At 47.8% G+C, this 13,137-nt stretch overlaps 1 protein-coding gene across 1 annotated transcript; it reads left to right on the top strand.

The window, feature by feature from the left end:
- The first annotated feature begins 360 nt into the window (after positions 1 to 360).
- slc5a11 (solute carrier family 5 member 11) lies at positions 361 to 12,318 on the top strand. The gene is made up of 16 exons (XM_088936601.1): positions 361 to 467; positions 1,330 to 1,494; positions 2,291 to 2,362; positions 2,807 to 2,911; positions 3,137 to 3,196; positions 4,135 to 4,239; positions 5,120 to 5,225; positions 5,763 to 5,843; positions 6,721 to 6,926; positions 7,322 to 7,457; positions 8,360 to 8,467; positions 9,217 to 9,367; positions 10,079 to 10,247; positions 10,456 to 10,671; positions 10,883 to 11,030; positions 11,473 to 12,318. The coding sequence occupies exons 2-16, from the start codon at positions 1,363 to 1,365 to the stop codon at positions 11,697 to 11,699; spliced, it is 2,022 nt and encodes a 673-aa protein (XP_088792727.1). The 5' UTR covers positions 361 to 467; positions 1,330 to 1,362; the 3' UTR covers positions 11,700 to 12,318.
- The last annotated feature ends 819 nt before the right edge of the window (positions 12,319 to 13,137 follow it).

Genomic DNA, 13,137 nt, shown 5'->3' with positions numbered 1-13,137 from the left:
ACAAAAATACGATAGAAACCTAACTAAAATAACGATAAACGCCGACTTTTCCACGTGGGAGCCATTTTGCGCATCCCCGATGAATATCTCGATTCCGACCCATAAATCGCTCATTCTCACCGAGAATTACAGTAGGTCATTCACACACACACACGCTTCAGTGCCTAATGACTGCGCGTCTGGAGCTGAGGCTGACTTCTCATTACGAAAGATTGCTACACTTCAGATGGGGTGTAAATCGATAACGGAGTGTCACCTGGTGGAGTTTGGACCAAACTCCTTAGAGGGCTAAAGTTCAGTCGCTGGCGGACTGGCAGGCGAGATGAACTAGGGATTTAAATGGGCGAGAAGGAAGGGGGGAACGCGAAAAAGACAGGGACGATATTACAACACACAAACACACAGGTTCAGGGCTGTCAAACACACCATCCGCGAAGACCCTGACGCAGTCACACGCCAATGACACGGTAAGTCCCGAAACGCATTTGCTTTTGATTCCATTGCAAGTACAGTTTTTACCTTTCCACTTTAAAGTTGCTTGAGCCTTGTCCCCAGATCGCAGGAAAAAAAAAAAGTTTATTAGTTATTCCAGTCCCCTCGGTGTGGGCCTCCTGACCAGCAGAACGCCAGACCGTTGCGCTGACAGGTGATTTCTGCACTGGTCGGGAAGGGAGGTTTTGCATAACCTTACAGTCATACATAAAGGAAGAGCGTGAAAGTGCAAATCATTTTCACACAAAAAAACAAGTCTGTGTCAGGATTTTATTGAGATGCAGAGACTGCATAAATAATTGCCGGGTGAGGTCTACAAGGACCGTTCTAGAAAGACGATGCTCTGGGGAAATGAATTGGGTTAATACTGTACTTCTTGGTGTTGCCCTTTGCCTTTTCGCAAAGGCGGCAGTGAGCTTGCGTATTCTGAATATTACGTCGGTAATCGGACAGCCCACTTACAGCACAGTATCGCTCCTGGGAACCTTCCAGAGCCGAGCAAGTGGCTTCACTGGGATGCTTCTCTGCAGTTTGGGCAGGATATGGCGACACTGCTCCGTGGGGTTTGTGTGACAGGTGCACACCCACTGTGTAACAATGTGTTACTGTGTTACAAGCACTCTGGGAGACAGGACAGATCCATGAAATGCTACTTCCTTTCAGTGGGAAACACAGGCAGTCCGAAGGAATCCTGTAGGGTGTGTTGACACGATGGGAGAGATGGGGGTCCCTGCACACCTTGCCCGTGGAGTGGAAAAGAAGTGGGGTGTATGTGTATTGGGGTACAGGGGGGTTTGCGAGGCTTATCCTGATGTGCTCCTCTGTGTTATGTTCCAGACCCAGGCTAACCTCAGCCTGACCTTTGACAGCATGGACCCAACGCCGGTATCCCACGTATCCACGCCCGGATCTCCGGGCTCTTCCCGGCCAGAATCCCTGGCTATCGCTGACATCGTGGTGCTGGTCCTGTATTTCCTGTTTGTCTTGGCTGTGGGGCTCTGGGTAATACACAGTTGTCATTGCTTAATCGGAGGCTGCTCACTTCTAAGTATTTTGTTTGATCATTTTTAATCCGTGATGTTTAAATGTAAACTCCTTATTTTTAATACATGAATTCCGTAAACTCTAAGGGGGGCAGAGGTCAGGGTTCTGGAAGGTTGCGGGTTCGAATCCCAGGTGAGACAGTGCTGTTGTACACGTGAGCGAGATACTGCACCTGAATGGCTCCAGTAAAATACATAGCTGTGTAAACAGGTACAAATTTAACTTCCTTTGGATAAAACCATCAGCCACATAAATTAGTGGTAAGTACTGCAGTGATGCCTGGGTTGCTCTAATGTAGATCAAAGCTTTGTTTGTGTAAAGGGAAGATAATTGTTTCAGTGGTGTCACTGTACTTAAGGCAAAGAGGCAATTGTATACCTATCCTTGACTGATTCCTGCTGCTTAGCCCGTCTTTATAAATAGATACAAATGGAAGTTGCTTTAGATAAAAGCATCACCCAAATATATAAGCAATGAGTGTGGGTTAAAGGTTATTGTCTAATTTAACTCAAACGATACTGATCACATCCTCGGTGTAGGAGTTTTTGAAGTCTTTGTTGATGGCCAATGTACTAAATGATTTCCTCCTTCAATTCGATTGGCGCAGCCGTTTCTCTCCTCCTGATCTGCTGCCCGGTGGGGCTGGGGGGGTGCAGAATGGCCGCTGCTTGTCAGAGGAAGGCTGGACGTGCTGGGTTTGTGCGCTTGGGGATGTGGATTTAGTGGACCTGACTCTTGTCTCTCTCCCGTCTAGTCCATGTGGAAGACGAAGAGAAGCACAGTGGACGGGTACTTCCTAGCTGGGAAGAGCATGGTGTGGTGGCCGGTGAGTATGGAGGACGTCACGGATCATGATCGCAGCGATTGTTCAATTCAAGTTGAAGTATCGTACATATTATACTCTCTCCCTCTCTTGATGTTTAGGAGCTATTTGTAGTTCATTGTCGGTGAGTTCAGCACCGCACGTACAGGTATGAACTGCTATGTCCTCATGAGAAAGGTTGCACAGAAAAACAATACCCCAGACTTTCTTTTATTTAAACTGCACCTGGAACGGCTAGGAGATGTGGGGCTCATTTGCTTATGCAGTTTGGATAAAACACAGTTGAGGATATTCTGAGCATGCTGGCCGGCTCTCTTATGGAGTGGTGATGTCTTTGTGCTCTGCATGAACTGGTGTAACTGGGATCGGAGCACTGCCTCGCCTTCTCGCCTCCCAGGCTCCGAGGGCAGATCTCTGTCAGCTTTTTCCGCCTCTTTGCCCCGGCAGGTGGGAGCGTCTCTCTTTGCCAGTAACGTGGGGAGTGGGCATTTCGTAGGACTGGCGGGATCGGGGGCCGCCTCTGGCATCGCCGTCACCGCGTACGAATGGAACGTAAGATATCCGTTCTTTTTTTCAAATGGAAAAAAAAACCACCCTTCATTCTTGTGTTTCTGTTTTTGGCCCACTGCCCGGGTGGGACTTTTTAGTCTCTCAGAGATGGGGAAGGGCACAGGAACCATGTGTATTTGTGCTTTTCAGATCTTAGGGCTTGGAGGAGTCCTGCGTCAGGTGTGCCCTGCACTGTCTAACCTCCTCTTGTTCTGGTTTTCCCCACAGGGCATGTTTATCGTCCTGCTGCTGGCCTGGTTTTTTCTGCCCATCTACATCGCTTCTGGGGTGAGACTGCAGACTGGGGGCTACACTGTGGTTTGTGCTGCCCAGCTGCAGTCCAATCTCATTGCCAAAACACCCCACAGCTGACAATCCCTGGGTGTCTGGACCCACAATGTCTTCTAGTCTGCGTGCTTTGGAGCACCTATCTCTAAAAAAAATAAAGGGCGGAGCGGTGGCTCTGTGGCTAAGGAGCTGTGCCTGTGGCTGGAAGGTTGCTAGTTCAAATCCCGCAGCCGGCAGAGGAATCCTACTCCGTTGGGCCCCTGAGCAAGGCCCTTAGCCCCAGCTGCTCCAGGGGCGCCATATAAATGGCTGACCCTGCGCTCTGACCCCAAGCTTCTCTCCCTATCTGTGTGTCTCATGGAGAGCAAGCTGGAGTATGCGAAAAGACAAATTCCCAATGCAAGAAATTGTATATGGCCAATAAAGTGATCTCTCTATCATCCCTTAATGGAAACCTTGATGTAAACCAATAATTGGCTGATTAGATTTCATTGCGGACAATTTAAGACCTGGAAATGTGTAACTTTTTAATGTCAGCTGAAGCTTTTTGTTATATCGGTGTTAAGTTAATGGAGAGCTCACCAGCAATGCCAGGCCAATGATACTGGTGTTCCTAGTAATAAGGAACGATGAACTGGACCAGGTGAATAGGTCATCGTAATTTACTGTGCTTGATTAGTTAAGAGCTTATTAGATTAAGTAGTCCTTAAGAAAAGGAGATTTCCGCCACTGATATAGGTGCATCAGAATCCCATATACAACACATCACACAGACACAATGGCAGAGAACTCCTCCTTTATTATCGCTGGGCCATTTTGAAATGTGGATACTGATCCCAGTGCTGTGAATCAGAAAAGTGCCTGTATTTGTTCTTGCTCACTTGCTGGTGCATCACTGTTACTATCCCTTCTGTTGTTTTTTCTTATCTCGCGCCCAGGTGACGACCATGCCCGAGTATTTGCAAAAGAGGTTTGGAGGGAAAAGGATCCAGTTGTTCATTGCTATTTTGTATTTGTTCATTTACATCTTTACCAAAATATCGGTGAGTGGGGAGAAAAAGACAGGCCTTACGTTTGAAAAGGATGAAAAGGGTCAAACTCAGACCTGTTTTTTGACAGCTCGTCAGGGCAGAGCTCATCCTCGATCCTGTAGCACTAAGGAACTAATCTGACATATTAGTGATTTTACAGTAGTTTCCCAAATAATTAATGGCCCAGCCACTGTTTTTATTTTACTATATTTAAGCAGCATTTTTTTGCACATCATGAACTGTAGGAGGTCTCATAAAAAAGGTACTGTATATCCTAGGTTTGTGATGTAATGTGAGTAAGTTAATTCACTATTCTGCCATCCTTAGAAGAGACTTGAAAAGAGGGTCTGCAGAAACACAGCTGTGTTCCCCATTCTGTTGCTCTCATGCTGTGGCCCAAAGCCCATCATATTTTATAGGTCTTTTTCAGTGATTAGCTTCTTAATCCAATTATTGGAGTTTTTAATGAAGGTTTGTGAGGGATGACAACAAACCAAGTTCAATCAGACTCGGGTGTCAGTAATTAGCAATCGCTCCTGACATTATTTCCTCTTCTAAAGCACTGTAAGTACTGTACGTGATCCACTTCTCTCCCTTACATACGTCTTTGGCATGCCACCTCCACCCCATCTCCCCCTCTGCAGCTGCCCCTTGGTCACTCCTCCCTCAGCATGGGGGTGCCAGCCTCCTCATCCTCTGGCCAGGAGGTCAGCCCTCTGCCAAGCGGTTTAAAGCCAATTTTAAGCTGAATTGTGACCGAACGTGCCCAGATACTTTCAGTACACTTAATTCTGGGGTGTTATTCCTAGTGAAAGTGAGAATGTGGATGTGACTCTGAGTTGAGTGACGCTCTACTTTAATATTTTGCCCGTGTGTCCCGGGTGTCTTCCAGGTGGACATGTATGCAGGAGCTGTGTTCATCCAGCAGGCCTTGCAGTGGGACCTGTACCTGGCTGTGGTCGTGCTCCTGGTCATCACTGCCTTGTACACTATAGCAGGTAGAGGGTCACCACAGCCACCCATAAAAAGTCCATAAAACTGTTTCGTGTCACCTGGGGAAGGACAACAAGCACAACACAAAAATTTACTTTAAAATTGGATGTGAAACCACAGTCCTCACAGGCAGGGTCTGCTGTACACTCTCACTTCCTTAAGTTGATCAATCTCTTGACGTTCTAAAGGGTAATTTAGAGGCAATTCTTCAGTTCCATGCACTTGATTCAGCTAAAAGTACAAATATCATCAGCCCTACACAGTTTTTTCTTGTGTCCAGCACCTGCATAAATTAACTTTTTTAATTACTTTTTGTTTGTATTTAGCGGTTGAGGCTTGAGCAAATCTATCGTTCCTGCAAGACCAGGACTCTGTAGGGCTGGCTGCTGCTACAATATGAGGAGTATGAGGCTGGGAAACGTGGTGATGTTTCCCCTAAATGCACTCAGCAGAACAGCTGGGTAACAGGTCATACAAGAGCCTGAAGAAGCTCTATCAGCATGTCTGGTCCCGGTGCAGTCACTGTGTTTCTGTGGTTGCAGGTGGCCTGGCTGCGGTGATCTACACAGATGCTCTTCAGACTGTCATCATGCTGATCGGCGCCCTGATCCTCATGGGCTTCAGTAAGTGTGTCCTGTGCCCTGGCGGCCCCTCCTGACTGACCTCCCCAGCCCTTCTCCCCTGCTTCCCACTTCCACTAAAACGAGCACAAGGTTGATACGAAGGGCTGTGTGCAGGCCTGTTTTGTAAATCTAAATGTATCTATAGTCTTTGTTTTTAAGAGCTGCATAAGGACTGTTTAAATCTCACTATGTAAGGTTCATTCCCTAACAGAATAGCATGAGGTCAGCCATTGAGGTGATATACTGTAATAATAATTGCTTACACTTATATAGCGCTTTTCTGGACACTCCACTCAAAAACACTTTACAGTTAATGGAGACTCCCCTCCTCCACCACCAGTGTGCAGCCCCACCTGGATGACAGCAGCCAGAGTGCACCAGTACTCTCCCCACACACCAGCTATCAGTGGGGAGGAGAACAGAGTGATGAAGCCCATTTATAGATGGGGATTATTTGGAGGTCATGATTGGTAAGGGCCAAGGGGAAATTTGGCCAGGACACTGGGGTTACACCCCTACTCTTTTCAAGAAATGCCCTGGGATTTTTATTGGCCACAGAGAGTCAGGACCTCAGTTTTACATCTCATCCAAAGGACGGCACCTTTTTTAACAGTATAGTGTCCCTGTCACTATAGTGGGGCATTAGGAACCATTAACACCTCTTCCAGCAGCAGCCTTAGTTTTTCTCAGGAGGTCTCCCATCCAGGTACTGGCCAGGCTCACACCTGCTGAGCTTCAGTGGGCTGCCAGTGGTGATATGGCTGCTGGCTAACATAGCATGCTCCTGGCTTCTGGAGTAACTGCTTTATAAAAACACTCTGTCCCCTCGAACCCAGATTCTGAAGGTCTCTGCTGCTGCCTGACTGTGTCTCTGCAGGCTTTTCGGCAGTGGGGGGCTGGGAGGAGCTGCACAACAAGTACTGGGAGGCCATTCCTGAGATCCGAGACCCCAACACCACCTGCGGCCTGCCCAGACCAGATGCCTTCCACCTTTTCCGTGACCCCGTGACCTCTGACCTGCCCTGGCCGGGTATCCTGGTGGGGATGACCATTCCATCCATATGGTATTGGTGCACTGACCAGGTGACTAGCCCCACTTTCCATGACAGTCGTACTCTGTATTAACCAATTGCCTGTATTGCCCGGGCCACTCACTTACTTTGGCCTCCTGACCCTTCCTTGATGATGATTTTCATCTAGAGAGCCAATGGCGAGATGACGAGGAATCTGTCAGTATCTGCTTCTTGCTTTGTGCTGGCTGGTCATTCATTATAATGTGTGTGGCTTCTGTAAGAAGTAGAGTAGCTTTAGGTTAAGTTGCATAAATAAGAGTGTAGTGGATATTCTATTAAGGATCATTTGCTATAAAATGAGGTTCTGCAGAATGTTAATAAATCATCTATACGGGGCTCTGAGCTCAGGCCTGAGGCTTTGCATGGACAAAGACACGTGCCTTTTCTGTGTCTTTCTGAATGCAGGTAATCGTTCAGAGGTCTCTGGCAGCCAAGAACCTGCTTCACGCCAAGGGTGGCTCCCTGTTCGCCTCGTACCTGAAAGTGCTGCCGTTTTTCATGATGGTGCTTCCTGGAATGATCAGCCGAATACTCTTCCCAGGTGAGGACTTTCCCTGGCAGGTGCAATCATAACCTTCTGTTAAAGGGGAACGGCAGTCCCAATTTCCTAGACCGGTTATTAAATCTCAGGAACAACATTAACTCATTCACCGTATATAAAAAAAAAATAACACACTTTGAATGAAGCACAGAATCGTGAACTTTGTGAAAGTTCTGTGAGTTGCCATGTTGTCGCAGACTTGCATTCGAGTTCCCACGAATTGCGAGGCGAAGCGGCCCTTCCTGCTCACTAGTCACTGTAATGACTAATGTAATCCGAACTACCAGCAAATAAGTACAGGTTGTGTAGCAGACACTTAACAGCAGAAATGTTCCAACGTTAACTCTGCATGCAGACCGCATGTAAGTAATACTGTATTTGCGGGCAAATCGAAATCGAAAATAATATTTTTATTGGATTAAAAGAGATGTATTCATAAGTTTGCTTGTTTACAGTGCCATAAGGCCTCAACAAGTCACAAGACGTTTTGTTGTCTCATTTTGAACCGTCCAATATGGTTCTGCACATACCTGGAGATTTTGTCTAGTTTGTGATGTAAATTGGAGGTTTTACAGGTCACTGTGTCCATTTTTCTTTAATTGTGGTTTGAAATGCACTCACCGATGCTCGTTCTTTCTAACCCCAAAATATAAAATAGCGTTGAAGTTCCCCTTTAAACCTGTGACAAGCTCCAGCCTGTGTGTCTCAGCGTACAGAGTTTTGGACTGTTTCACCAGGGGGTGGAAGGAGGAAACAGTAAGGAAAAAAATGTATCAAGGGTTTGAAGGAGCAGAAAAGACTCCTTAGAAATTGAAGACCTACTTGCTAGAATGGGTAGATTTGCTTTTTTTAGTTCGATGTCCATTTTCATGGCGATTCGTGTTGGGTGCCGTGCTTTGCAGATGAAGTGGCCTGCGGAGACCCAGTTGTATGCAAAGCCGTCTGTGGAAATCCTGTGGGGTGCTCCGACATAGCGTACCCCAAACTGGTGATGGAGCTTTTGCCTACAGGTACGGCCGCAGCCAACAGCAGAGGCTGGACTAGCCTTGTAGACGTGTCTTGTAGAGCCTCTCGTCATTGGTCTCTAAAGATGCAACCTGCTAAGATCTTCTTTCATGTAAGGGTCATTTCTCTGTTTTGCACTATACATTTCAAATACTCTACAGGACCCAAAAATCGCAGGTAATGGTGCGTAACGTTATGGATTCAGGCTGTTTCTGTCAGTTAGTTCAGGTTGTCATTAAGTCATGTCCTTAGGGTTCCACAGCTGGGGAAGAGTTTTAGGCCAGTGTAGAATCTCAGCGTATGGAGTTGGCCTTAGATTGAAGAAAGGGGATAAACTGGTGACGTTAAGTGAGTATGAATTCAAATCTGAACTGAAAATCAGGAGATTTCGTATCCCATAAGGCTCAAGGCTGAGGAGTAGGGGTTTAGCTGCTGAAGTCTGTGTGAAATAAAAGAAAAAAATTAGTTGCTCTCTAACATCAGCGCAGGCGGGCGTTACACCTCAGAGAATAATTGACTCATCTGGAGCGTTTTACTGAAGAGTCGTATGGACCCTAAGCTGTGGCGAAAAGCCCAAACAGGCATTGTAAACGACTCTGTCGATGTGAGATGTTGTCTAATCAGTCATCTGAGTTAATGACTTCCCCTGGTGGGGTGGAGACTCGGTGACATTGCCGATGACCTTGTCTGTCCTGTCAGCCACAGAGCCGATGATGAGGAGGAGGGTTTTGTTTCTCATGTTGGCTTTCCGCAGGCCTGCGCGGGCTGATGATGGCCGTGATGATTGCGGCCCTCATGTCCTCCCTCACCTCCATCTTCAACAGCTCCAGCACCATCTTCACCATCGACCTGTGGAGACACTTTCGCCCCTGGGCGACCGAGTGGGAGCTCATGATCGTAGGCAGGTAACGGGGCTGGGTGGAGGTGGGTGGGTGCAGTTTTTGGAGGATCTGGTCACTACAGGTGGTTTTACACATCAATGGGTTGAGCAGTGCAGAGCGAGCAACTGTGAAAAGGTCTTCATCCTTGAATGGACAAGCACGTTGAAAGTGTGCCACTTCCTTCTCCTGCTTCAAGCCCCTCCTGGCTCAGGTCTGGTTTCGAAATCCACCTTTAACAACCACTTGAACGAGATGGATGCAGCGGCCTCTTCTTAGCTGTACCCTTGCTTGTGTTCTTGTTTGTGTGGAAGAGGGCTCACTGCTCGTTTCTCCGCAGAGACAAAGAGACACTTCCTGCTGTACACACAGAGGTATAATCACATGGCCTTCCTGCGTAGCTGTTTTGAGATCACTGGCCCAGTGCTAGTTTCAGCAGGAAGTTGCAGGTTTTTTGTCCAAGTCTGGGGTTGGTGATATTCCTACAGCAGCTGCCACTTCTGTATATGTCTCTCTGTACTGTTCATGTTGTTTGTAACATTGTCAGTATCCACTGTCTGTGTAGGGGCATCTCTTATGTACTGCATGCGTTTTTCTACACATGCAAGGTGTGTGTGTGCTACTGCCAGCGGCATCCAGTGCGTAGAAGTGTCTCTCTTGCTGTGCAAGGGTACAGTCGTGGTGTCTGGGTGTGTGTGCGGAGGTATCTTTACTGTGCCACGGGCATCTCTTGTGCAGGGTTTTTGTGCTGGTGCTGGTAGCGGTGTCCGTGTTATGGATCCCCCTGGTCCAGGCCAGCCAGGGAGGGCAGCTCTTCATCTACATCCAGTCCATCAGCTCCTACCTGCAGCCCCCCGTCGCCATCGTTTTCATGGCCGGCTGTTTCTGGAAGAGGAGCAGCGAGCAGGTACACGAATGTCCCGGCTCCGTGCTCGGGTGGAGAGAAACGGGGACGAGGGGAGGATTCTTGAGGGTTTCGGAAAAGCGCAGCGGTTCAAGTAGAAGCTGAAGGTTATGGGGTAAATCTTCAAAGGACAGCCTATCTCAAACCCCTGATGCAGGCTGACGTTCTTCTGTCCTCCCCTCCCCCCCTTGCGCTCTGTCTCACGACTCAGGGTGCGTTCTGGGGCCTAGTGCTCGGGCTGCTGGCCGGCTGCGTGCGGATGGCCCTGGACTTCGTGTTCCCGGCGCCACAGTGCCACGAGCCGGATGAGCGGCCCGGTATCGTCAAGTACGTCCACTACCTGTACTTCTCCATCATCCTGTCCCTGTTCACGCTGGCCGTGGTTGTGATCATCAGCCTGGCCACGGAGAAACCGCAGAGGGAACAGGTAAGTGACCAGTGCCTGGGACTTCTTTAGATTGCTTTGAAATCTACTTTAAACTGTGCAGTCACAGGCCTAGGAGAACAGGGCTAGGCTTTTTGTTCACCCATTAGAAAAGGATGCCTTTTTTTGAGTTCCCAAGGGACAATTAAAAATGAAAACCGGAGAGGCATTTCCGACCTTCTGACCTTCTGTCTTTCGTCCTTTGTGCTGACAGATCAGCCGTCTCACCTGGTTCACGAGGTTGGACCGAGCGGATCCGTCCAGAGTGGAAATCGCCGTTCTGCCCGCTGATGGCGGGACTGCAGTGCCGGAGAAGGAGGCAGAGAGAGCCGAGAATGGAGGCGCGCCCAACCCGCGGAAGGGTGAGCTGCCTGGCGGGGTGTGGGGGCTGGCGGAGGCAAAAACGTCTGAGCTGAGGGATGAGGCTGTTGAATTCTGGGTAGAGGAATTCCTGTTTAGAGCATTGTGAATTTGAGTTGACTTATTGTGCAAGGAAGTCTTGTTAAATCCTTTTGAACCACAGAGAATCGCTTGTACATGCATCTGGCAACTATATTTAGGGAAAATTGCTAACAGTGCTAACAGCAGACTAGCACTGTAGCTACTCATGGAGTACTGCTACAGTATATGATAAATTGGCAAGTACCTTGTTATTCTAAATCCTGTGTTTCTAAGAAGTGCTACCTTTGGGGATTTAACGCCCAACAATCCAGGATAGCACACTGTGAAGGGGAGTTGTCAGGAAGCCGCAGGAATAACAGGAGCTTCCCAGGAAACCTGACCAACCTGTCCTTTCCCAAGCAGAATCCAGCTCGAGCCAGGCCAGCGAGGAAGGAGGCTCCCGCCTCAAGTCCGTCTTTCTCTGGGTGTGCGGGATGGAACGCAAAAAGGAAGGGGGCGGTCCTGCCTCGCCCCCGCCCGACATCGCTGTCTGCTCCCTGGCCGAGGACCCCTGCCTGAGACACGTGGTCAACGCCAACCTCCTCGTCTGCATGTGCGCTGCCGTTTTCTTGTTTGCGTACTTCGCCTAGCGGACGGCACAATGAAGACGGCACACCAAAAAAATAAAACCCCAGGAGCAGGAGGCCCTCGCTCCCCAGCACTTCCAGAGTAACGAGACCTATCGCGATGGTGGCGCACTCGGCCTCTGTTGAGACCATCAGAATAAAACCCAGTGCCTTAGCCCCTAAAGGGGTTGCAGTTTGAAGCCTCTGCCCCAGCCTGATGAAAAGCAGGCAGTGTAGCTCAACGCCGATGCACACTGTCCAGTCCCAGCAAGCCTTTCAATTGTCTTTGTGCATTGGGGCCTTGGAAGACTGTGACCTCAGGTGCAGGACATCAGCTAACATTCACTTTGGTAAAGATGGTAGAGGGACCGTTGTAAGAAGTAAAGAATGAGCTGAGCCTGGTCTCTAGAGGAAACCCCATCTATCTTATTACTGCAGATTCTTCTAAGAGACCAGCAGCAAAGGCGTCGGCCCATTCCATTCATTCATTCAAATTTAGTCCGTGAAAATGATGATGAAAACGTTCAACAGCCAGTTTCTCATTTTAGTTAAAGATGAAATTCTCACAAAAGATATAATCCACAATGCCAATGATGAAGACTAAATTGCTTGAAATTTTTGAGTGAATAAAGAATAAACCAGATGACCCGTCTGCCACACTCATACAGTAATGTATTTAATCAGGTGAAGTTCATTTGCACATTTACTTTGAGAAAGAGAGCACACTGCATGTAAGGGGTACAAGTCCAGGGCTGGGGCTGTAGGGGGGCTGGGCGGTACCTGGGGGTTCCCATCATGTGAGAACTGCAGATATGGAGACTATTTCTCTTCTTCCATTTTGTTTCCTAATTGCCCCTTCTTTTCAGATGAGAAGTAGTAAAGGTTTATTCCATGCTAAAAGAGACGAAAGGAAACAGTTTTGGCTGTGGAGCCTTCTTGGGGTGTACACTTCTCTTTTCAGCACAGAATAAACCCTTACTTGTTCCTTTGCAGCCTATGCAGGCTGAGGCAGCTCCCTACTTGAACTTATGTCCAGATCATCTTTTACACTCCTCACGTCATGAATTGTTACATTCTTAATTGATTGGTACCCACCAACAATGACATGCATACATTGTGTGAATTAGATTATGATAAAAACTAAAAGCACCTCACTTTTTTTTTTTTTTTGTTTACAAAAAGAGGCACTGAGACGCACACAATGCATTTAGTACTCCCTGCCTTCAGCTGGAAAAGAAAGATCTTGATTCTGGCAGCACTTGATCGAGGACAAGCAATCCAGGAAAAGCTACATTACGGAAGGTAAAGAACGAAACTACAACTACAAAAAAAAATAGAATTCCAAGATCCTAAAAGACGAGGAGAGATACTTTTTTTTGCTTTAGGGGCATTTAAACAAATATCTCCAAGGAGTTACTCTCAGAGTAGCACGACCTATAGCTCACTCAGCTGAACCTCCGAC

The sequence above is a fragment of the Atractosteus spatula genome, chromosome 18, assembly GCF_055471065.1.
Source record: "Atractosteus spatula isolate fAtrSpa1 chromosome 18, fAtrSpa1.hap1, whole genome shotgun sequence".
Taxonomy (NCBI): domain Eukaryota; kingdom Metazoa; phylum Chordata; class Actinopteri; order Semionotiformes; family Lepisosteidae; genus Atractosteus; species Atractosteus spatula.
The sequence above is the reverse complement of the archived record's forward strand: the minus strand, read 5'-3'. Positions and strand labels throughout refer to the sequence as shown.